Source organism: Thermobia domestica, chromosome 7 (genome assembly GCF_964235325.1).
Source record: "Thermobia domestica chromosome 7, izTheDome1.hap1.1, whole genome shotgun sequence".
NCBI lineage: Eukaryota > Metazoa > Arthropoda > Insecta > Zygentoma > Lepismatidae > Thermobia > Thermobia domestica.
The window spans coordinates 131,798,258-131,825,534 of NC_137460.1; the positions used below are offsets into that span (position 1 = coordinate 131,798,258).

The 27,277-nt window shown below is 35.6% G+C and overlaps 1 protein-coding gene across 1 annotated transcript in view; it reads right to left on the bottom strand.

Annotated features, from left to right (window-relative positions):
* Window positions 1-356: 356 nt before the first annotated feature.
* The window catches only part of LOC145689337 (putative glutamate receptor), a 71,447-nt gene continuing 44,526 nt past the window's right edge, over window positions 357-27,277 (bottom strand). Inside the window, exons 8-9 of the mRNA XM_081763484.1 lie at window positions 10,057-10,150; window positions 357-509 (exon numbers count right to left, since the gene is read on the bottom strand). Of these exons, the coding sequence (XP_081619610.1) occupies window positions 357-509; window positions 10,057-10,150 (247 nt within the window). The remainder of the gene's footprint in view (window positions 510-10,056; window positions 10,151-27,277) is intronic.

Sequence of the window (27,277 nt, forward strand, 5' to 3'; positions counted from 1 at the left end):
GCTGATTTCCGTTCTATACTAAGCCTAAATTGTTAGACAGTATTAACTTTGCTCAGTTTCCGACTGTATTTCTACATGAACTCGTTAACGCTTGTAAGATTTACGATACGTTAGGAATAACGCTTGGAGTTTTGTATTATTTAGAATTATTTTCTACTTCTAGAGTGAACTTACATTTTAGTGAAAGTGTTGGTTTTATTTTATAGTATTTATTCAAGGAAAGTTAAAAAAATAAATCGAAGGGTATTGATGAGAGTTACCTTATTTTAAAATATCTAAATGAGTGTTTTTGAGCGATATTTCGGATCAGGATATTGGATCGGAGAATGAAGAAGACTATGTGGAACATGATATTGTTATAAACAGCGATGATTCTGACAGTGATCCAGACTGAAGACCTGAAGAGCTAGAACTGACGCAAGTTTCAAGTTCGGATGAAGAAGCACCTTTACCAAAGAGAATCCGTGTGTCGACCTCAGATGTTTCACAAGAGACTCCTTTTTTCTTTCCTATAATTAGAGTACAACAAAGCACCAGCACTGTTGATTTATCTACTCAGCATTCTACTCACACAGAAGCTCGGCCTGTTCCTGACCCCTACCTAGTAATTACTGATAAAGTAACCCTTAGAGCAGCGTTTCCCAACCGGTGTGCCGCGGCACACTGGTGTGCCGCGAATGGGCCGCTGGTGTGCCGCGAGAAAATCGAAACAAATTATTAATTCTATACGAACCAAATTGCAAGACAGGGGAAAATGTATATTTATATTTCACATTACTATGAACCTCTACTATAAATCTACAATTTTAAATTTTCTGTACAATTTTAAATTTTCTGTTACTTTTCTGTACATTTTTAATGTTGAAAAACGTATTTATCATTGTCATGACCATTATTACTTCTTTATTGTTGCAGACTATTTCGTAACTTGAAATTTTAACATATCATTCAATAAATTCAACAAAGCAAGCATGCATACAAATTACCTACATTTGTGTTTTAAAAGTATAGGAGATTTGTTTATTTGTTCGTTATTTAGTGATCTTTCCTTTTAGTTAGAGGTTAGATACAGTTTTCGAAAGAGAAAGTGGATTTTTAAAAACCCGAGTCCTATATTTCATTGCTATTGTTTTCTATTTTAAAATTAGAATGAAAAATAAGTATAATGATTTAGCACGGGGGAAAATCAGTGATCGAGCTTTCTTCTCTGTAAGAAGGAAATTAGTAATCACATTAAAATACCACGGTAATTATATATATATATATATATATATATATATATATATATATATATATATATATATATATATATATGGGTGTGCCGCGAGAATTCAAGTTACACCTGTAGTGTGCCGCAAGTTGAAAAAGGTTGGGAAACGCTGCCTTAGAGGAAAAGATGGACATCGTTGGACAAACAAGCCAACGCATGCTGGAAGTAGAGCGTCGGCTGCAAGAAATGTCATTTACGTAACCCATGCCCCACTGGTATTGCTAAAAACAAGTTGTTACCTATTGAAACTTTCAACCTTTTTTTTCACTAAGGAAATTAGAAATAAAAATGTTTCTTATACAAATCTAAAAATTGCTGAAAAAGTGTTAATTATAAGAAACAAAATAAGACTGTTAGTCAGTTGTCCGCTAGTGAGTTTGATGCACTGTCGGGACTACTAATTCTTTCAGCAGCACAAAAGCATAATCATTTACCATCAGAAGAGACGTTTAACCAAGAAATCAATGCTGAGAGATACCACGCTACTATGAGTTGTGACCGATTCGATTTCTCGCTAGAATGTTTACTTTTTGTTGATTCTGAGAATCGAACTGAACAAAGGAAAACTGACAATTTTGCACCCATAAGGGAAATCTGGGAAAATGTTGTTGCCTTATGCCGAAGTTCTTACAAGCTTCCTTCTTAAAAATTGACGAGCAGTTGCTCGCGTTTAGAGAACATTGCATATTTAAGATGTACATTCCTAACAAACTCGACAAGTATTGGATCAAACTTGCTTTGATGTGCAATACTACTACTAAGTACATGGTAGATACTAACCAGTACACATGAAGAACAGTGGATACAGAAGGCTTACCTCAAGCGGAGTTTTTTTGTCAGAAAGTTCTCAACTACTTGTCACGGCTCCAACCGGAATATAACAGTTGACAACTGGTTTACCTCAGTACCTTTGGCAACCTCACTTTTAGAAGAACCGTACAAACTTACACTTGTTGGCACGCTTAGAAAAGACAAGCCAGAAATCCCATAAGAAATGAAAAATCCTAAGGGCAGAAACATTGGAACAAGCATGTTTTCTTTTGGCGGGATGAAAACAATGGTTTCTTACAAAGTAAAGAATACAAAAGTGGTTTTGCTGTTATCCACTTCCCATGTAAAGCCTGCCATTAATCCAGTTTCAAAGAAACCTCAGATAATCGAGACTGATAATGCAACGAAAGGAGGCGTTGATGCACTGGACCAAATGTGTCATCAGATGCCATGCAGCCGTAAGACCAAACGATGGTCCTTCTGTGTCTTCTTTGGGATGATAAATATAACCCTGGTTAATGCTAACTTCATTATGTTCACAACGTTGTGAAAATGGGTCAAAAGCCTCTTTCTAGAAAATATATTCGCCATGAAAATTCACAGCAGTCTTTTGAGCCATGGCTCCAAGAACGGATTCAATACTCAAATTTGCCACTAAAACTCCGGCGATCCATTGCTGATATTCTGAAAATACCGGTGCCATAGAAGAATGTTGGCCAGTCCAAAAACGAGCCTCGCACAATTTGTGGGATTTGACCATCACTCGAGAGGAGAATGACGTCAGTGTATTGCTGCCTCTCCAACAGGCCGATCTGCGGAGAACATCGCGGGAAATGCTGTGTGTACTACGCGGGAAAAGTTTGAACAACCAGACTGGCTGCAAAAATGTTCGCTAATGTGTATTCGTACCAACTGTAGTCATTAAAGTCCCATTTTCTAAAAAAATATGTACGTAACTAAGTTTTTGTAACCAGGCGTAAATTTTACGATATGTTAGCTTTAACGTAACTTTCTGAACATGTTAGCTTTCCAGAGTTAAAGCTACCTTTTGAAACACTAAACTGAAAAGGAAATTCTAGCTTTAAATTTCTAATGAAGCCACCGCAGGTACAATAGAAATTTTTCATTCGAAACATTATTTAATCAGTAATATGACTACGGTCAGAAAACTGACTTATTTCCTTCTGTACCTGAAATTCGTAACACACTCCTCATCAGCAGTTGTTAGAAATACTTTCCAGAAGTAAGATAATTGTCAAGTTAACTAGAAAATGTCATTGAAGATTATTTTGATGACAATAAGATATCTTAAGACATAAAATTGAATGTTTTGATGACAGCGATAAAGATCCTCTTTTTAACCAAGACGACTATTCAGAAACACTTTTGGATTTACATCAAAACATGGATTAAAGAAAGATAACGAGAGAAAGAAAATGATGGAATAAAAAACGAAAGAAGATTAAACTTCGATAACAACGAAACAGAAGATGGTAGTACTCTTACGAAAGAAGTGCGCTATAAGACAAACTCTAAAATTTCTGTAGAATGACATGAACATCTACCCAGCAGTTCTAATCAAGATGTTATGCACGGTCAAGATCTCTTTAGTCAAATTCAAGATATTGGTTTTGAGAAAGAAACGAACGACTTAGTTCATGAAAGCATAGAAAAGAGAGGAAACAAAGGGGATACTAGAAAGGTACGGCAACTAAGAAAACAAACCCGAAACACAGCAAGAAAATATACAACAAAATTAGGAAAAGTAGTGAAGAAAAACTATGGAACTGCTAGGAACATGGCGAATGAAGGGTAGTGAAAGAAAAAGGACGAATACAGAGTAGAACTACAGAAAGACTTTTTTAATATGGGAAGTTTCTCCAAACGGTTCTATATAGTTCCAGTTTGGTCGATATTCAGGATAAGGTTAATAAAAGAATACAGACAAATGATCGTGATAAACACCTCTTTAGACAGACTACTGTAAACAAAACTTAAGTATTAAGGGAAAACTTTAGGGAAGTTGTAAATCATGTTTTAAGGAAACATTCGATGAAACAGGCAACAGAAGCAGAGAGAATAGAAGACATATTTTCTTCATACCAACTTACGAAAGTCAAAATACTAGAAAAAATCTGGCAAAACTTATTTAATAAATTACCTTGGTGTCAGTATGGTGATACTCTTTTGAGCACTGAAATGTCTTCTTTTATCCGAACTGTGTGTATTCATTTAACAATTTTTTATTTATATTAAAGTTTCTATTACACTTTATATTACACACTTACGGCAGTGTATTATATGTTTTACAGTAGTACATTAAATCCCCAAATTTTTGTGCTGTATGTTGCAAAGGCTAGAGTTATATAATGAGACAAAATTGTAAAAATCATCTAATTTGTAATTTATAGAAAGAAAGCAAAAATAAATAAGAACGAGTAAAAGGAAATAATCGGGGGGAAAAGCAACTATTCCAAATTAATTTTCATTGCATAGAAACGATAACTTTTCTTACTTCATTAAATCGGCCTTCAACATTAGACGAGAACAGACATGCAGACAGAGCATAAGATTGAAAAAAATTCAACGAAACTTAAGATAGAAACGCATTGAACAGACTGTTATCATCACCAGGAAATCAATTTTCCGAGATATGGACGCTTCATCGCTCGACAAACGCCATGCAAACCTACAAATAAAACCAACGATTTGTAACATTAATCTTTCTGCCTCCAAAAGTCTGTCGCGCAAGATCTCCGTGTGCGAGCTCATCCTATTTTGTTCAACTTAATCATCGAAAGACAAATTTAATATGAGGAACAAGATATCCAATACGTAAAAAGACTGTTTTTCAATTTCTTTGGAACCTTCAGAGTATTTAGAAAATATCCTCGACGTCCTCCCAGAAAGAGGGAAGTCACCGGAAAACATCGCCCTCACAAAAGAGAAGGGAAAAGACGATTGCTAGCCGCCTATGATGCTGGGACCCCGACTCCTCATTACTCACTGCTCAGGATTGAACTTCTAGCAATTTTGATGTCCAATGAATTAGAGGACTTTCCATTCATCTTTATGGACTAAACAAGTGCCACCGAACAACTTCTACAAACTGTGTAGTAGCGAAATATTTGTGTGAGTGTTGGTGCCAATTACGATAACTGGAATAGAAAACTTTAAGTCCGTAAGTAGTAAGCGTTCATTGACATAAATCTGAATCTATTGCAGTTTTTTACAAATGCCTATAACTCTGCTCTCCCGTCTCAATGTCTGTTTTAGGCTAAGTGTTGTTTTCAGTCCGACTCTAATCAAAATTTTCGTAGAAACTAAATTCCAAATTAGGTTCATTTTAGAAAACAAAGGTACTCGCATTGAGCCTCACACACTACCTTTGCTATTAATGAATGTTTCGTTTTGCTTACAAGTTCCTCCACGAAATTTGTGTACCCTTTATTTACTCTCATCATCTCTTTCGTAGAATAAACTTGAGGATACGTTCTAGATTTGTAGGTATGGAAACCTCATCTGGAAAACAGCGTCTAGTGTGCGCTGTGCCTCAGTAGCATAGGCACACAACGAAATAATCAGTGTAAACAATTTAGAATATTAAGAAAATTGAAATCTGCAAGTGCCATTGTACTAATATTGTGATGTCTTGAATATGATACGCAGCTTCTTCCTAAAGCATAGTGTCTGATTATAGTATTCGTGTGTTCAGTGACGTTAAAGTTTAAGTGGATGATGTTTTAAAGTTTATGTTATACTACCAAAGAACTGCCGAATTTTGCAAGATATGATGTTTAAGTGATACATAGAGTTATAACTTAATTAGAGTAAATTATTTAGAACGTATTTTGCAAAGTCGAGATATACACAAATTCATAGCAACATACAAATCGTAAGTTCATATTTAAAAAGATACATCCATAATAAAACTGATTGTCTAGAATTCAGTCACTTCAGTTTTATAACGTGTTTTATCTTTTTTGCTGAAGTATTATTTTGAATGTTGTTTAAAGATAATTTTTATTAAAGACATACAATTATGTCCTTCATATCATCGAAATATACTAAAGTAAAGCGATGGAAACAAAAGTAACATAGATTGTATTCCGTGAACCGTACCTTAAATCTTGTGTAAAGTAAGATAAGTTACATTGCTTTTCGTGGAAAGTCGGATAAGTCCAAGGTTCAATTACAATAGATTTCTTAATTATTGTCTAAATCCCGAAGTAAGTTTCAGGTTGCCAAAATGAAAGTGTAAAATCGTTATTCTTGCATCAAAATAACAATAAAAATAAATAAAATTATTATGGTTTCATTTAAGGATTTACTGCGATTTTCTCGTTAGTGCTTTTCCTGAGTTATCCCTCTTTACACAAGAACTTCATATATATATATATAATTTTGTTCAATAATATTCAGCAATTGTTCCGGTAACAACATAGAACTTCTGTAATTATTGGTCAAGAGGTTGTAGGGCGTAGTTTTCACACCCTTCTTTTGAAACTAATTTAACACTATTCAGAGATCTGTCGAGCTCACACCAAGTAGTAATCGGATAGTGCTAGGTACATGCTATACGTTGGAGTCCTTTACAACTCCCAACAAAATTCTCTCAATATCTTACAGAATATTAAACATGAATTATGTCTGGCGCCATGTCAGTGTGGAATACAGCACCGTTTTTGTTGACCAATACCGGACACTTCATTTAACTTATCTACACTACAGATCCAAGTCTATTATTATGTTTGGCGGGGGGTAGATTATGATGCTTAATGTTCTTCTAATCCACCCAAATGAGCAGTAATATGTTCCAGGATATCATTGTTTGCCTTTCCAGAGACTCTCGCTTCCTCAGCTCTCCCCGCTTCAAGCATGATCGTTTTAGCATATTGTTGTTATATTTGTTCACTTTCATCAATCATGATCAACCATGTCATAACTGGATATTGTCCTTACGTGTCAATACAAATTAGTAAATTGAAATTCGATCTAATCTTTTTCACTCAGATCATGTGGCACCCAAACGTCGAGCTTTTTTTAATTTCATGACTGCCTAATGCTGATCTTGTAGACTGTTGTAAGAATACCATCCACTTTTGTTGTGATTAGTCATCCACTTGGAGTAGCATCCATAGTATCAGAATTTCTACAACAGAGAAACTTAGCTTTTGCTTTTGATAACATATCTTGCTTATAAACAGAACAAATATCTGCGCATTAGTGCCTTCTTTACCAAAATGAAATTGTAAAATGTTGCGCATTTTAGAGAAAATTTCACTGATCTTCACAGCGCAGTACCTTACGTTTGATTAGAGGAATTATAACCTTTCCTGTACATTACTAGCTTTAACTGTCAACCGTCGAAGAAATTAGGCTGATCCGTTGTAACTACATCCTGAGGTTTAAAACACTAATATAATTACGTGCGCGAAAGGTTTAATATTTTTACATTACTTGATAATAAAGATATATTTAGAGAATAAAGTTTTATATCATAATTATTTCCAATATTTAGGCCTAAACTAGAAACTGGCGTGTTTAGATTTGCCAGATTTCACAAACTAGAAAGGAGTAATTTTTGCCCTTTCAAAACTAAACTGCTCCTCCTACCTGGGTATATTTAAGTTTATGTTCATTAACCCTCTTGAATTACAGAGCAGAAAACTTCTTTTCTACATTTTGTTTTCTTCTTCTCTTTCTCTTCTAAGGAATTACAAGGGTAAAACGAGTGTAAAGAGCAATTTGTATATGCTTGTGATCCACGAAGAAAAGCATGTCAACGTAGTAGCGCTGTTGCTTCTCACTTTCAGCTGCCTTATTGGCATTCGTCTTACATAAGATTTCACTATATATTATAGCACAATCATATGGTGGAAAGAATATAACAGCCTCTTTGTTTGTATAAATTAACCAAGAAAGTTCTGTCGCTTTTTCACCCACCACCTTCTATCACCGATATGTCACCTAAGACGTACCTGGAAGATCAAAAATAGTCCCAATCAGCATCGACGATCTTCTGCCAACGTTTTGGAAGGCCATGGATTCCATCGAGATAGAACTTGGTGGGCCGTGAAGCTAAGAAGGTATCAAGTACATTTTGCATCTCTACTATGGATTTGAACAGGTGTCCTCCAAGGTGATTGTCCAAGGAATAGAACAGGTGATAATTGGATGGTGCAATGTCCGGTTAGTATGACGGATACAATAGTGTTTCCCATCCAAAGCGTAGAATGGTGTCTCGGGCCATCCTAGCCATGTGGAGTTTGCGTTGTCCTGTAACAAGAGGACCCCTTTGCGATTCAGAAGTACTGGATCCAGAGTATTGAGTTATTTCGTACCAAGGCTCAACTGCTGGCAGTACACAGCTGCATTGATGCTCTGACCAGCTAATAGTAGTTCCCGATGCACAGTGCTGCGAGCAGTCCACCTAATACACAAAGGATCTTCTTCTGGTGCTGTGCTGGTTTCGGCTGTTTTGTAGCCGGTTCGTAGGATGCTAACCAATGATGACTGCGCCATGGAATTATGTATAGGACCAAATTCTTATCACATTTCAACACTCTGTCCAGAAATGGATTCTTGCTCAGACGAGAAAGTAAAGAAACGCAGGTGTCTGCTCGCGTTGTCTTCGCGTTGTCGGGTCTAATCATGTGGGGCCCATTGACCTGGCCACTGTTCGCATCAATTCCTGGCGTAAGTTCTTCATTTTCTACATATGTTGGTCTTCCGCCACGTGGTGCGTCTTCCAGTGTTTCATCACCGTTCTTAAACATATTAAATCATCACTGCACTGTCCGTGTAGTCACAACATTCTCACCAAAGGCCTGACATATCTTCCGCCCCGCTGAAGCGGTGTTTGATCCCAGATAGAACTCGTACAGCATACGACGTCCTTTTGATGCTCTGTGTAAGCCCCATGTTTACTCTGTCCTTATTTCTGGTTGGGAACTGTCACAACCAGGTAGTGTGTTATACATGTCCACACCAACAACTTTGCTTTGATTATGCTTTGCAATCATTATGTTTTCAAATCATTTGAAGCTATGCGTCCCTCGAAAGCAGATGCAAAACTTAATTATACATCGAAACACACAAAAAAGTTTGTGTACCGGTCCGCAGGGTATGGATTCGATGTATTTTGTTACGCAGAATCCAAATTTCGAAATCCCAAGACAATCGACCGTGTCTATTTTTTATGGGAGAAAAACTTCAGCGAATTTTCGTACGTATGCCAGCACATACGTTTCCCATCCATAAAACAGAATTGACTCAGTCAATCGTCATGGGATCTCGAAATTTGGATTTTGTGAAACAATATATTTCGAATCTATACCATGTGGTGCGGTGTGCAATACTTCCATTTTTTGTGTGTTGCTGTGTTATCATGCAATCATTATGATAAAAAAATACTTATATTTATCTTACTTTGGAATTTAATTTACCTACATTTTGGTATTGTTTTTCTAATCAATTCTATAAATAATTAGTAAAAAGTATTAAACAAATTCAAACCAAACTTCAAAAGCTCAAAAGTTCAATTGTAGCTTAAAATTATTTGTTTTATTCTGCTAAAATTACACTTTAGATAAGCATATAGGTTACTAAAATATTAAGTTGATATTATTATACTTTCTTCTTGATTTGTTTTTCAAAAACTGCAATCTTAACTTGTAGAGTAAATGTCCATTGTTTATTCTAACATCAGCTTTATTTGTCATATACAACAAAATAGCAGTACAGTATGAAAAAAATGTTATGCAAAGTTCCAACGCCATTACTATTGTCTTACATATGGTTCACTTTAATTTAAATTACCATCTAGCGTTTCGGATTGTCAGTCGATGAGCCACAGCTTTTGAATATTTAGCTTTTGGCACTATCAATGCACGACGTTTCTTTCTTGAGATACTTTTCAATATGAATAATTGTTCACCGAGAAAACAGATGATAGCCACTAAGACACCCACAAACGGCAGCATTAATATCAACACGACGTGACTAATACTCACACTCATTAAATGAATCTCTTGAGTCTCAGGTGGGTAAGAAAACCAACGATCTTTTATTTTCTTCAAAAACCCTGCCTCATCAAGTCGTTCGATTCTGTAAAGAACAAACAAGAGGAGAACTTATTATACAGCATGGTATCTATTGGAAACAAAGTAAAGGATAAACCTGTAATTCTACTCAATGAAGCGGTTGAAAATAAATGCTGCAATTTATTTGGTAAATCAGAGGCGTACCCAAAGTGTGATAATTCCCGGTGATAGAACAAGGTATGGAGAAATAAACGTTTACCATGTTAAGATAAATATACAAAAAATCTCAAATGATATTAACTTGGAAGCAAGAATCATCCCCTTCGTGAAATTCTGTGTACACCACTGTGGAAAATAACAGGCAGAAACAAAGCGATGTTACAAGCAAATCAACTAACATAGTTATCCACAGATACAAAGCAGTGAATCATACATACATGTTTAAGTTTTTAATCCAAACTATAATTAGTTCATTTGTTTATTTCAACTGCCCGATCTATGACGAAGAAGCACGCTTATACAATCATAGAACCAACAGAGAGGTAGAACAAAGGAGGGCAGAGAACTAGGTATGTGGAACAGATTAAAAAGAGTTGCTAATACACAGTGTGGATGACTATAAACGAGATTTAGAGAGAGGGTAATAATTTTCCTCATCGTCGGGAAATTTGTTTGGTGTATCTTTTGATGTAGTATAATTTTCGGTTGAAACATATTAAATAAACAAAGCTTTCAATGATAATGATTTTTTAAGATAATATTAAATCCCTCGTCGGGATGTACCGTTGATATATGTTTTGATATTGTATCATTTTACATTGAAACATTTCAAATAAGGAGAAATTTGAAGAGGGTAATAATTCCCTAGGGTAATATTAACATTCTTCTTGGCGTGTTCCCTCGACGTCTTGCCGTATAGTATTATTTTCGATTGAAGTATTTTAAATAAACGGGTATTGAAGGGAGTAATAATTCCTTAGTTAATTTTTGCCCCTTCTTCGGGATTTTTACTTGATGTTTCTTTTGCTATAGTATGATTTTCCGCTGAAAAATATCAAATAAATAGAAATTCGAGTCACATAATAACTCTCTAAGTTATTATAACGCCTCTTGACGGGGTGGGTATTAAATATATATGTTTTGATAGTGTATGATTTTCCGTTGAAATATTTCAAATAAACGGGAGTTAGAGTGGTTAAAAATTTTCCGGACCATTATTACCCCTCCTTGCAACATTATTTTCATGTATATTTTGAGGTAGTGTGATTTTCTGTTGAAGCATTTGAAATAAATGGGAGTTTGAATGACTATTAATTCCCTGGGGTGGTAACTTCCGGGTATAAAAAAATTCGCTGTTGTACCGGCGCGGAACAGAAATATTTTATACATATATGGTTTCTGAGTCGAAACTAATCTTACGATCAAATAGCTTATGGCCTTAAAACTAAAACGAATGCTGAAGTGGAAATGAAATTACATAGAAAAAATAAATTAGTTTTGTATCAAAACCACTGTACGTCTATCTCCCCAGTCATTATTTCACGGTTATTCAGCATCCACTACAGTTAGTAACGATCTTGAGTTAACGAGTTTTGGAAAAAGTTTTGATGTGAAAATATATTTTGGCTCTCGTCTGAAACACACCGAATTATGGTTCTAGGTTTTCAGAACAGCACTGACATGTCAAATGAATGTCGGTTCTCCTCGTGAAGCACGCCTAGTTAATAAAGTTTATTTAAATTCGGGAAAAGAACCCAAAATATTTTCGATTCCGTTATCAATAACAATTCTACTATAATGTATGCTATTAAATGAAAGATTTGTATTATATTTATCAAATTCAATAAACAATTAAATAAACAGTTTTCTCAACATATAAAGCACGGCACAATGGAAGACTTTGGAGCAAAAACTCGTTAAGTCCAAAAAGTGAAAATGTAAAGGAGATACTCATCTTCCGATATTTTTCAAACTTAGCACCTATATACTAGACCAAAAATAAATCAACACGTACTTTTTAGTTTCTTCCGGAAAATAAGTTAAGTGGGGCAAAGGGCCTGTTTTCAAAAAATGGTCCCCTTGTTTAAAAGAGTCACTTTAAAGAAACGAAATTCTGGCGATGCAAAGATGACTTCAAAGTAGGAAATACGGGTTTTGTCGTTTTTGCGAGAAAAGGGTTGCAGGGGAATTATCCCCTTATAAATGACAAAGAACTGCGCACAATTTCTACGGAAATTGGATTTCGGTGGAATTGCTAAAACCGTGATATGTTTTAGATATGGTGTTCCTGACGTCACGATGAACACACTGACAAATCACTGACCGTTTGCAACTACAGCGCCGCTTCTTAAAAACAACCGAAAATTGTGGTACTCTGAATTTCGGTTTTAAAAAATGACTGAAACAGTGATATGTTGCAGATATTGTGATCCTGAGAAAACGTCTTAGTGGGCATAACCATCAATCACTTATCGTTTGGCCACTACAGGCCACTTTTTAGGAAACAGTCGAAGATAGTGATATTCTGAATTTCGGTAAAAATAAATGACTGAAACCGTGATATGTTGTAGATGTTGTGATCCTGGGAAAAAGTGTTAATGGGCATAACCACCAATCACTGATCGTTTATCTACTACGAGGCCACTTTTTGAAAACAGCCAAAGATACTGATATTCTGAATTTTGGGGGAAAATGACTGGAACCGAGATACTTTGTAGATATTGTGATCCTGAGAAAAAGTTTGAATTTGCACAACCATCCCTCACTGACCGTTTGACCACTACAGGGACACTTAAATAAAAGCTGAAGGTGACAGTATTCCGGATTTCAATGGAATTGCTTGAAACCGTGATATGTTGTGGATATTGTTATTATGAGAAAAAGTCTCAATTTTCACAACCATAGCATCACTGACCTTTTGGCCACTACAGGGCTATTTAAAAAAAGAGCTGAAGGTAACGCTATTCCAGATTTCGGTGTGAATGAAACGGTGGTATATTGTAGGTGTCGTGAACTTGAGAAAAATTGTCTAGGACTTTCCAGGTTTTTCATTTGTCCCGCAAGATTAACATCTGAATGTGGTCTATGCTTAAATGACGTTGGCCGCTACTCTCCCCATCACTTTTCTGGGTTGTGGGATAGGACTTTTCAGGGTTACATACAATTCTACAAACATTCCAGAGTACCCTTACTTCTGCTGTTTTAAAATATGTGGCCCCGTAGTTGCCAAATGGTCGCTGATTGGTGGCTGTGCCTCTTGAACCTTTTTCTCCGGATCAGAATATCTATCCTGAAAATATCTAACAGAATTAATGTTACAGTCTCAAGTAATTCCACCGAAATCCAGAATACCGTTACCTTCTGTTCTTTTTGTTTTTATTAAAGTGGCCCTGTAGTGGCCAAACGGTCACTGATTGATGGCTGCGCCTATTAAGGCTTTTTTCAAGATTACAATATCTACAACATATGACGGTTTCAAATAATTCCATCTAAATCCAGAATATTGTTACCTTCAGCACTTTAAAAAAAACAAGTGGCCTTGTAGTAGCCAAACGGTCAGAGATGGGTGGTTGTGAAAATTGATACTTTTTCTCAGGATCACAATATCTACAACATGTGACGGTTTCAAGCAATTACACCGATATTCAGAATACCGTTACCTTCTTTTTTTAAAGTGGCCCTGTAGTGGCAAAATGGTCAGCGATTTGTGGTTGTGCCCATTGAAACGTTTTCTTAGAAACACCATATCTACAACATATCACGTTTTAAGCAATTCCACCGAAATCCAATTTCCGCAAGGTATTATGACGTGTCTTTTGCCATTTCGAAAGGGACATTGCCCCTGCAACCCTTTTCTCGCAAAAACGACAAAACTACATTTCCTACTTTGAAGTCATCTTTGCATCGCCAGAGTTTCGTTTCTTTAAAGTGGCCCTTTTAAACAAGCAGACCATCTTTGGAAAAGGGTTCTTTGCCTGCCTTAACTTATTTTCCGGAAGAAACAAAATAATACGTGTCAATTTGTTTTTTATTCAGTATACAGGTGCCAAGTTTGAAGAAAATCAAATGAAGAGAAACGCTTTGAAGCTATCTCCTTTACACTTTCACTTTTTGGACCTAACAAATTTTTGCCCCAAAGTCTTCTATTGTTTCAAATAAATACTAAAATTACGTACAAATATGAAATTTGTAAGAAAATAAATGTTTCAGAACAGTGACCAAATCTCAAATGTAATTATATCGTCGGTGATAAACTAAATCAATGTTGTTTTTTTCTCTTTTTGGCTATTTTCAATTATATGTTTACACTGATTTAGATCTGGTATTTTACATTATGACCAAGATATCAATGTGAATTATATTTTGAAGATTTCCCCTCAATAGATTTTCAACAGTGAAAGACGAATATATGATTTCTTAAAAAGCAATAAGAAGTTTATGCGCCATATTCCCAGTTCATAATTTTAATTCTTGGTATAACAAACTTTATACATATTTTCTTGCAGCATTTATGTAGGCATACGTCTGGCGGGAGGCAGATGTGGTTTTCAACGCTAATAAATTGCAATTATTCATCACTTGTGGAGAGCGCGTTTTTTCGTAAATACTGTCCTGGTGCAACAGTTTGTATTTTGATTTTGTCTTGGTGGAAAAACAACTAACAATCTTGGCAACACTAAAAAGGCCAAAGGTTACTTAATTTGTTCTTGTTACTAGAAGCACGACATGATTCCATAATTATTTATAGTGTGAGAGCTAGCCCATGTCACGTGTACAATTTTATGTGACCTCAGTTTGACTGCTGGATGATATTGCCCACTTAAAGGAGAGTAAATTTCTCTTTTTCACGTGATCTGGTTCATGTTCACTTAGTCGCCATATTGGATTCAACATGCCGGATCATGACCTTCTTCAAATGCTCTTAACTCGCTCATTTAGGAACCGATTTTGAAAATCTTTCCTCCCTTGGAAAGAGAAAAGTATACTCTCAATTTTGTATTCTTGCACTTTTTGCGAAATCTGCGCCGTTTTCCCGAAAAATCGGAAAGAGTAGAATTGAAGATAAAATTTTACTGCATTTTCGTAATTTTCTCGAAAGTGGCTAATAATTCAACATTTTAATAAGACACAGAAAATAAGCAGAATTTAGTAAGCTTTAAAACGGCATACAAAAAGCTGGATTTAGTTTTAATATAGGCTACATATTTTAAAGGAAAACTAATAGCATGTATGACTTTAATTTTGTTACAAAATAGCTTTTCCGCCATTTTTACCTTCTAGTAATATACCTCCGAAGTTCTATGTCCACTAAGCTTTGTTGCGGAGTTTGTTAAACACTTATACGAGTATTAAAAACGGTCACATGATCCAGATGATGGCCGTTTCATTGCCATATTTAAGAATGGGCGCCAAATTACTAGACGTTTTGTTTAAGTATGTCTCCGTACCCAGTGATTCGAATTTACAGCCTGATTTCTCATTTTACTCGTTTCTAAAGTAAATCTCGTAACTCCAAATTACAATGTAATTAAAGAAATGGAACAATGATGTATTTTCAGATACAACGTAAAAGAAGTTGATTCAAAGAGCAAGAAATATTTTTAAAATAGAAGGAGTGTGTATTTTTAAAGAAATACGCCATAGTGGATAATACTGGTTCAAATTGATGACATTGTGTCAAAAATTAAAATGCAAAGTTTTCAGGGTCGAGATAAAGACTTTATCAAAATTATTTCTGAGGGTTACTGCATTGGTCCAAAATAGTATTTATACATTTACATAAGTCGCAGCACATTATTTCTAATTTTCTACATGGACATACAGTTTCTCTGAAGCACATCTGGTAATAACATGGCTTAGGCTCCGATGGATCATCTGTCACTTGCGGAATTGAAGTACCGTCTGCCTGTATGTAACCAAAGTCCATCTTCCTCTATGTATTGATTTTCTCAGACGGTTCCAAAGCATGAATCGAATTATAGCATTACAAGCAGCTCTTTTCTGTGTGAAAAGTGACAGATCTTGATGTAGGAGCTAAATCTTGAAACTTTCGTACTTTTTCGTGATGGAACAGATGGAAACGTAATTTATCCATTGTACCTAAGTTTGGGTTAAGTGCACTAACCAAAAATTCTTCTGCTTTGTTTAATGTTCTCACTTAATGGTCCTTTGCCAAAATTTAACAAGAGATCTTTTGCACATGATTGTGCTGCTTTCAAAGCTTCTAACTTCGTACTTAGACTTTGCTTGTAGTGTCGAAGAGGTTTAAAGACTGAGTAGCTGGTAAAGCTGTTAAAACAACAAGCGGTACTCTACTTTTAAAGAGTGAAGTGGGGTATACTGCGATGACTTTCCTACTCCAAAGTACTTGCAGAGCTAAACTTTTCTACTTTTGTACGTAGTGATAATGGGCACGAACAAAACCATCGGTACGAATAGAACAAACAACCACGTTGCTTACTTTTCAAGTCAGTGTCATTTGAGAAACATAGGCTAGAATTCTCTCATCTGCTTCTTCGTGGCAAGATTCCAAAATAAGTTCGTTCTCAACAGGAGCGGATCCAGGACGGAGTTCTGGGGGGACGGTGGGTTGTAATACTGTTAATTAGAGCTACTTTTAATAGCTCCAAACTCTGGAATGGGTCTTATTTATATATAAAATAAGAGCGTTTTCTCTTCTGAGGTCGATCGCCCCCAGGATTCGCTTCTAGTTCTCAACCATCTAATTCTTTATAGTAACACATCTTTTACTACACCACCAAGATTCACTGAAACAGATGAAGTAACATATTCTCTTTCCCAGAATATCGAATCAACTAAGCATGACTGCAACAATCCTTTGTTTCTAGATGAGGCCCTGTAAGCGTTAGTATCTACAGGAAGTGGTGTGCTGTCATTTGGGGCTCTTATTCTACTTCTTGTTTCCGTGATCGCTTGGACTTCTCAAGCGCTTTTACACTTTTCGTCTTATAAACGACGAAAACAATGTCGATGCATTCACATGTATGAGAAGCTTGGCAGATAGCTTTCCAAATGCTTCTTACAAACGCTTCATATGTCTTCAAGTATGAAGATTTCGTTAGAACCTTCCTTGCAGTTGCCATAAATTTGATTTGATATGATTGTTTAGTTTAACGTGGAATCCGAACCACAGAAGCTCTCGTCGGCAATCAAACCTGAGTTTCCCCCGAAAGGCGCATACGCTAACGAGCAATTACCATAAAGTCTATATCCAGGTGATTGAGGAATTTCGAAATTTGGCAGTGTTCATCAACCAGTTGTGATTTTACTCTTGTGAACCTGTCCCCCCTCCCCGTCGCCTCTCGGTACAAACGATTTCCGCATATCAATAGAAAGTATTTCGTTTGTACTGATTTGTACCGCAAATATTTTTGTTTGTACTGTACTGCAGTGTGAGGAATTAAGAAAACAAAGTGGGAGCTAAGTTTACGCAGCAACCTCCACAATGTCCTAGGATGGTTTAATTGGCTCATTTGAAAGACCTTTCTTTGTACTTGATTGTGCCGTAATTTATTTCCTTTGTACCGTCCTAGATTATGAAAAATTAACGGCACAAAATGGGGGCTCAGGTTAAGCAGGCCCTCAAATCACGACTTAATACACCGGTTACACATTTCTTTTGTATATCATATGAAAGTACTTTGTTAGTACTGTATTGTACCACAATGAGTTTCAGTTTAACCATAACAGATTATGATAAATTAAGAAAACAAAGTTGGGAGGCTGTGTGAACCTGCCCCTTCCCCCACTACCATCACCACTACATTCTACAAACGATTTAATAGACTCATTTGAAAGATTTTCGTTTCTACCGGATTGTACCGTAGTATGTTTCGTTTGTACTGTGCTAGATTATGATAAATTAACTTAACAAACTTGGGGCCTAATTCAAGCCACTAGCGGATACAGAGGGATCGTTTGGGAGGGGCGGTTCTCTTCCTGGAAGATGAGTGTAGCCTCAAGGTGACTAAAATTTTAATTTGCAAGAATAGGACGCATATAAATACGCGGTTGGAGTGTGTGTGTGTGTGTGTGTAAACCTGATTCCCAGATTCTATTTTGGGACCCGAAATTGTAAGGGTTATTATTATTATTATTATTATTATTATTATTATTATTATTATTATTATTATTATTATTATTATTATTATTATTAATCAAAGATATTCTTTCTGTAGATTTAAATTAAAAACGCACTTCCGCTTCGGAGGCGTGGCGGTGTCATGATTCACTTCACACATAGTCACTGCAATATATCAGACGCATTATCTTGCACAGTACTTGCACAAAAGAAAATACTGTATTGACGATGACATTCATTTTAACGAAAGAGTTTACAATTTTCTCTAATCATTGAAATTTTGAATGACAATGTGGGACAACAGTTGGAAAAAAGACAGGCTCGGTCTACGCATAAATAGGTAACAAAAGTATATGCATAAAGCATAATACAAAATTCATCTATCTATATTTCTCGAACCACGAAACATAGTATAATTATAGATGTGGGTTACAACAACAATAAAATTTTATTATACTAACCTTCGCCTAGGTGGAGCTTGGCCCCGAGATCCCCCAATTTGCTCGGCATACGACCTCTCATAAAATAGTAAATGCTCCTACTTGCTACCGTGACACAATATTTCGAGTTCTTCCTTCTGTCTTTCATATAGAAAGGTAACCAAAAAAGTTCTGTCTTTTTTTTTTTTTTTTTTTTTTGCAAAGGTCTGTGTTCAATTGGCCCTCACACCGTGATTTGAATGGGAATGGAGATAAGGCGAAAGTCAATTGTTGATGTGGATATCCAACATACTACCTGATTGCGGCAGTTCAGGTACACCGTAAACTTGCGTAAGGACAGAGTGAACATGGGATCTCCACAGAGCATCATAAGGGCGTGTATGCTGTACGAGTTCAAACTAGAATCAAACACTGCTGAAGCCGGGCGGAAGATGAGGACACATCTTTGTTGAGGATGTCGTGACTGCGCGGACAGTGCAGCGGTGGTTTAACAAGTTTAAGGACGGTGACGAAATACTCGAAGACGCACACGTGCTGGAAAACCAACAAATGTACAAAATGAAGATCTTCAGGTAGTAGTTGAATCGAACGTGGCCAGACATGTGAGGAACTGGAGGAACTATTCAGTAGAGATGCAAGGGCTCGGAAAAAAAACCGGCTTTTTTGGGAAAAAACTCGTTTTTTTTCTGCTTCGCTTTTTTGCTTGGGAAATTTTGGGCTTTTTTGAAAATTCTGCTTTAAATTGATAAACCAGATTTTGTTTCGCTTCTCTACAACACAAAAAGTCATTTAATTAGTGGTTGATGCCGATAATAATATAAAACCTCGAAAATTAACCATGAATTTCGAAAAGATATTTCAAACAGTTTTACTTCTCAACATATTTACATTATGAATTCCAAGGGATTAACCAATGTATATAATAAGATTTTTTTTAAAACTCCTACATACAAAAGTAAGCAGGGCTGGCAAGAGCCATGGTTGTTTTTGAAAATGCGAAAAACCCGTTTTTTGGGGGGAGTTTAAACTAGGCTTTTTTGGTTTAAACCAGGTTTTTTTGGGTTTAGATATTTTGCTTTATGTATTTATATTACATATTGACAGAAATAAGTTTGTTTCGCCTTGGTATTATTATGCAACAACGGGGTTATGCTGGAAGAGGTCACATAAGCTTAAAGAAGTCCGGTCAGTAAATTTCTTAAATTGAGAAACTCCCGCCCTAGCCATCAGGAAAATCCCGTCATTACTCTAAATGTAAAACAATAACGGAAAAAATCCTGTTATTGCTTTGCATGTAAAATTTAAAGGTCAACGTATCAGTACGGTAAAACTGAGGTATTAAATTACAAATTTAGTGCGTACATATCATTGACAATACAATCCAAGCTAATGTTGGAAGCTACGTAGGCAATCGATAAATTTTGTCAATTTATATCAGTATATTTAAGCAACCTTGGCTTCTTTATAAAACAACAGGCATTCAGGCATGCAGAAATATACAATTTAGTTTTGTTTCGTATGTTCAGGCTTAACATCCTTACGCAATACCGAGGTTATCAAGGAGAAGACTTTCGCTTAAAGTGACATCCGAACCGCTACTTTGTTTACGCATGAAAGAAGGGTTGTGGTTCGACCGAGAATTGAACATGGGACACCTTGATTAAAAGGTGAAAAGGAAATAAAACTAATGCAGATGGTTTGATGTATGGAAACGTCACCATGAAGTTCACACGATTCGCATTTTTCGTACCTTTTATTTTTTTCGGTTTAAACCAGTTGTTTATTTAAAAAAAAGAAGAAAAACAGCTGGTGTAAACCAGCCAACCCTAAAAGTAAATACTTCTTTTTTTAAAAAAATACTCAAATAAGTAGCAAAAAATTCTATGTAGTATTTTTACTTCAAAATTTTCCATACCCCCTTTTTGGAACAAAATAAAATTAAAATAAAACATAAGAAAAATACTTAGATTTATATGATACACTTAAAGGCTGCACACCTAGAGCTTTTGGTTTTGTATATTCTTGAAATTCTACAGTTTTATATAAGCACCATCACGGTTTATTCAGTTCTCAAGTTTTCTGTATTTTTAACAAGAGGGATTGAACATGAAGGGTGTGAGATAAGAACATGGTAACCCATAATTTTACTATTTTAAGAAATTAGAAATTTTCTGCTGCACAATCCATTTTGAAAGTCGGGAAGCTGATTTTTCACATAAGTCTATACATGAGGGATTAAACGAAGCGGTATGCGTTGCTGCCTATCTGATGCTGCGTAACTCAGCAATTGAAAATTTGTTAGTTACCATGTTCTTGGCTCACACCCTTCATATCATTGTGGAACTCTCCCCACCCCACCCACACACACAAAAAAAGGACTACGGAACATATTTAAGTTAAGATAAACATGATTGACTGGAGCTTTTGCGCTTCTATCGAGAAGTCCGGAGTTCAACTCAGCATTCGACCATTCTGACAAAACTTTTCTTCATTCCATCTATGAAGTAGAAATAGTACGTGACGGTTTTGCGAAGGTTAGGGGGACGGTCTTTCGGACTCAAGCCTGTTCCCCAAAATTACGGAATGTCTAAAACAAACGAAATATCTATTAGTTATGCCTTTACTCATAAACTTTAAGCTGCCGTCAAATAAAACTTACGAATGTTTAGAAACTAATAGATATTTCGTTAGTTTAGAAAATATCTATTAATGTTTAGAAAAACTAAACATTAGTAAGAAAAAAACCCTCCCAAAATACTTTTCTAAATCCGCCACTGATTCTCAGTATAAAATGATCTTCAAGGTTGTATCCGGAAGATTATCGCTAAATATATAAACGAAACGAAATACAGTATTAGTTATGCCTGTACTCATAAACTTCAAGGTCCTCCCAAATAAAATTAGGAGATTTTAGAAAATGAAACAATCAGAAAAACCCGTCCCAAAGTACGTTTCTAAATCCGCTACTGATTATTTGTATAAATTAGTATTCAAGGTTGTATCCGGAAAATTATTGCTAAATCGTTGCACAGCTACAGTATAACAGAAATGTGGAAGTACGGTTAGACGGATATATTGAAAAACGTACGCTTTGACGGATATATAGAAAAACGTAAGTTTAACTTCTGCGTTAGAAGCTAGAGTACTAAGCTCTTAGAAGTGAAACAGACGACAAACTGAAATGATATCGAGAAGAAAAAATATCGATAACTCAAAAGTTAAAATAAAGTTAAATAGCCTCTAAAATTGCCCTCAAATACTACATTCTTCATGTTAGCTTTAATTCGTAAAACATGTGCTCCATCCATCTTGATGGTGAATTTTAGAGCGAAATATGGCATTTAGGTCATGGAATTCTTATCTAAGTATAGAATATACTATAAGAAAGCTATTTAGATAGAAAAATCATGAAAATGAAAAGGCCAAAATTTCCAAAATTCTCGTTTTTTTTTCAAAAAAGCCGGCTTTTTATGTAAAAAAAAACCATCGATTCAAAAAAGCCGGCTTTTTTTGCATCTCTACTATTCAGTAGCACCTCCATCAACTTGGGAAGCACTACAAGTTGGGTCGATGGGTCCCACATGATGTGACTCGGGCCAGAAAGCAACGCGAGCAGACACCTGTCTTGCCTGAGGGAAGAGCTATTTCTGGACAGGGTGTTGACATGTAATGAGAAGTGGGTCCTCTACGAAGATCCACGGTACCATCATCATTGGTTTGCATCTCATGAACCATTCCAAAACAGCCGAAACTAACACTGCACCAAAAGAAGGTCCTACTGTGTGTTTGGAGGACTGCTCGCGGAATGGGAACTGCTACCAGCTGATAAGAGCATCAATGCAACTGTGTAGTGTCAGCAGTTGAGCCCTGTTCAGGAGAAACTCTAAACTTTGGAGCCAATATTTCTGAATCGCAAAAGGCTCCTCCCGTTACAGATCAACACTAAGCCCATGTGGCTAGGATGACCCAGGACATAATTGGAAATGGGAAACACTATTGCATTCTTCATACTCTCCGGACATTGTACTGTCCGATTATTGCCTGCTCTATTCCTTGGACAATCACCTTAGGGGACACAAGTTCAAATCTCTAGTAGAGGTGCAAAATGCACTTGAAACCTTTTTCACTTCACGTCCCACCAAGTTCTACCGAGGTGGAATCCATAGCCTTTGTCGTCAATGCTAATGGGGACTCTTCTTGATCTTTCAGGTGCTTCTTAGGTAACATCGATGTTCATAGGTGGTGGGTATTTTAGCGACAGAACTTTCTTGGTTACCTTTATAGAGATGGATTGAGCTAAAGCTTTGTCACGAAATCCAAACACCTCGTAAGGCATTTTGTAAACCACCTCCACCTCTTTTCCTTCCCTTTTACGTTAAGTGAAAAAAAAACGCTCAAATACATGTTGAATTATTTTAAATAAAAAATCAAACTACGAACTTTCATGTTTCTAACCGTAAGGGATCCTGAAATATGTGCATCTTATAATAATAATAATAATAATAATAATAATAATAATAATAATAATAATAATAATAATAATAATAATAATAATAATAATAATAATAATAATAATTCCCACTTCTTTTCTTCTATTTTAGGTAAAACATCAACAGCGCTGAAATACGTATTGAATTATTTTAAGTGAGAAGTCCATATACTAAATTCCATGTTTCTAACCTTCCGAGGTTCGTGGATATTGATATCTTAGTATTATAATATTTGCAATCCCCGATCCTTTTTCTTTCCACTTCTTTCTTCTCCATTTTACTAAAGTATCAAAAATCGTTGATACGCATGTCAAATTATTTTAAATAGGAAATCCAAATACGAAATTTTAAGTCTCTAAGCTTAACTGATTCGGAGAGATGGCCATCTTATTAAAATAATTTCCACCCCATTCCCCCTTCCTTTCTTCGAATTTCTATATCAATCAATCAACCAACCGAAAAGTCTTATCTGAGATTCAGAGAGCTTTTCGGTAAGGAAAACTGGAGATTCAATATTTCTCTTTATTCAAGGTAAATGTAATTAAAGTTTCGGAACCCGAATTCCATTTCCATATCCTTTTTCTACGGCACAATTTTAAAATATACAGTTTTATTTCAAAGAATGATGCGTCTTGCCCTCCTTTCTACAGCTGTACGTCCAATGAATGAATAATATATCGTTCCTTTGGGGCTTATGATGACCGTCTAAAGGAACTATGGATAGAAGTATTCACAATTCAAACATGTCTGTATTAGGTACTATTAAGTCCCACACATTTTGATTAGACTCTGCTAGGCTTGTCGCACAGATTGGATTAGTCGGGGAAAGACGATATTAGTATTTCCCAATGGTGAATACTGGAAGAAAATAAAACCTTTGGAGGGGGCTGTCGCCCCCTCCGCCCTCCCCGTTAATCCACCAGTGATTCAAGCAGGCACTCAAATCTGGTTTTAGAACACAGCGTACATATGACTTTCGAGAAATTTGAATTTCTCGTGGCAGCTCAACATGGCCCGCACATCTTAGTTTCATTTCCAATTCGAATCAAAACATCACCAAAAATTTGTATCCAATATGTACTAATTTATAGTACCAAGGTCAAAATTTGTACCCGCATCAATTTCGAGAAGTATGAATTTTTGATGACGCGTCAAGCTTGGCCGGAAAACTTATTTTACTTTCCATTTCGAACAAGAAAGATACCAAAAATTTGTATTCAATATGCACCAATCTGTACCACAAAAATTAGAAATTGTACCACGAATAATATCTAGAAAATTCCATTTTTGTTGGTCAGTGAATCTGGACAGGACAACTCATGTTGCTTCACAATTCCAATCAAACCGGTACCAAAATTTGGACCCAATATATACCAATTTATAGTACCAAAAGTAGAATTTTTACTACCACCAATTTTGAGAAACATGCATTTTTGATGGCGGGTTAAACTTCTTTTTCTTTACAATTCGAATCAAAATGAGACCAAAAAATTGTACCTGATCTGTACCAATTTGTAACAACAAAATTATTATTTCTACCTCAACTAATTTCGAGAAATTAGAATATTTGATGGCGGGCTAGGTTGACTAAAGCTGGCCCAGACAACATATTTTCTTTCGAATTCGAATCAAAACGGTACCAAATATTTGGACCCAATAAGTAACAATTTGTACCACACAAAATTAGAATGTGTACCTTCACCAATTTCCAGAAATTTTAATTTTTGTTGGCGGTTCAAGCTGACCTGCACAACTTCTTTTCCTTCCCAATTCAAATCAGTATAGTATCAAAAATTCGTACTCAGTATGTACCAATTTGTACCACCAGAATTAAATTTTCACCCCCACCTAGTTCGAGAAATTTCAATTTTTGAAGGCGGGTCAGCTTAACGTCACACAGAACTCTTGTTTTCTTTCGAATTCGAGTCAAAATTGTACATATTTTTGCCAATATGTACCAGTTTATACCACTAAAATAAGAATTTGTACTCCCCATTAATTTCGAGAAATTTGAATTTTTGGTGGCGCAGTCAAGCTGGCCCTCACAACTTATTTTCTTTCCAATTCGAATCAAAGTGATGTCGGAAATATGTACCTAATACGTACCCATTTGTGCCACAACAATTAGAATTTGTAATTTTTTCTCCAATCATTTGTGATCATGGACAATATTATTATTTATTACAAAACTCGTTCAGAGGATCAGTTCTGTGAAGTCGTCTCCATCCACTCATATCTCCGTTTCGATAACAGTCTAAGTTCTAATTTTGCTTTTACAAATGGTTATAAATTCAGTTACCATCAATAATAAACTCCATAGTTAAAATGTTATTGGAATCAGTCAAAAATTCGTTTGCGAAGTGGTGATGTAGAATTAAAAAAATACGATTCTGTTGTTTGCCTTGAGACCAAATAGATCCACATATTTGAGTAAGCATTTCAAATTTATTAAATTGGTGCAGGCACAATGTCATTTTTTGTTACAAATTGTCTAAAATATTTTTGGACAGTTTTCATATGAATTCTAAATAAGTCTTTGCCCTGGAAGAGTTGACTTGGTGATAGATTGGCCGTTTGTTGAATAACAATTTCTAATCTTTATTCGTACATGATTGCTCATGCTCATGCAAGTTAGCAAATTTTTCTTTCCCTTTTTTTATAATTTGAAGGGAAATTTGTTTACACGTGCTCGTTCAATTCGAATACCATTTTGATTCAATACAAAAAGAAAAGGTTTGCAGCGCCCAGATAAATTGCAATAAAAAATCTAATTTCTAGAAACTGATAGAGTTGGATATTATAATTTTGACAGTACAAACTGTTACTTAATACTTGGTACTTGGATAAATTTATAGTAACATTTTAATCCGAATTTGTAAAAGAAATGTGTTGCGCGAGCGAAGTTTCGACATCAAGTTGGCTCCAGCATTCAAAATTCAAATTTATCCAAATCGGTAAGAGTACAAATTCTAATTTTTGTGGTACAAATTGGTACATATTGCGTACAAACTTTTGGCACCATTTTCATTCGATTTGCAAGGAAAACTAAGTTATGCGGGCCAGTTTTTCCCACCACCAAAAATTACGATTTCTCGAAATTGGTGGGGGTACAAATTCTAAATGCGGCGGTACAAATTGCTACATATTAGGTTCAAAGTTTAGTGTGGTTTTAATTCGAATTGGAAACAAAAATAATTTGGCCAGCCAGTTTAACCTGGCATCAAAAATTCATATTTCTTGAAATTGGTGGGTGCACAAATTCTAGTTTTGGTGACACAAGTTATATATTTGGTACAAATTTGTGGTACACTTTTGATGCGAATTGGAAAGAAAATGTGTTGTCCGGGACAGCTTTCGTCAACCTGGCCCGCCATCAAATATTCCAATTTCTCGAAATTAGTGGGGGTAGAAATTCTAATTTTGATGTTACAAATATGTACGTCAAAGGTACAAATTTTTGGCACCGTTACGATTCGAACTAAAATGAAAAAATAGTTGTGCAGGAGAACTTTACCCACCACAAAAATTCAAACTTCTCGAAATTGGATGGGGATAGACTTTCTAACTTTTGCGGTAAAAGTTGGTACATATCGGATACAAATTTTTGTACAATTTTCATTCAAATTGAAAACAAAAAGTTTTGAGAGCAAGTGTGACTTGGCAAAAAAAATTCTGCCTGACACGACATGCCACGCGTCACGAAATTTCTTGGGATACATATTCTAGTTTTGGTGTTACAAATTGTTACACATTGGGTAAAAAATCCTGGTACCGTTTTGATTTGAATCGGGGAGAAAAAAGTGTTGTGCAAGCCTGCTTGACCCGCCATTAAAAAATCAATTCTCACGAAAATTGGTACAAATTGTTACATATTGTTTACAAAGTTTTAGTACCGTTTTGATACGAACTGAAAAAAATATGTAGACCAGATTACCGTCGTAATTATCCTCCATAAAAATTCATTTTTTTTTCAAAATAAATAGGTGTACAATTTCTAAATTTGTTGATACAAGTTGGCGCATACTGGATATAGTTTTTTGGTACCGTTTGTGATTCGAATTTGAAACAATAATAAGTTGTGCGATCCAGTTTGACCAGTCATCGAAAACTTAAGTATATCGAAATTGCTGGAAGTGCAAATTCTAATTTGGTAGTCCAAA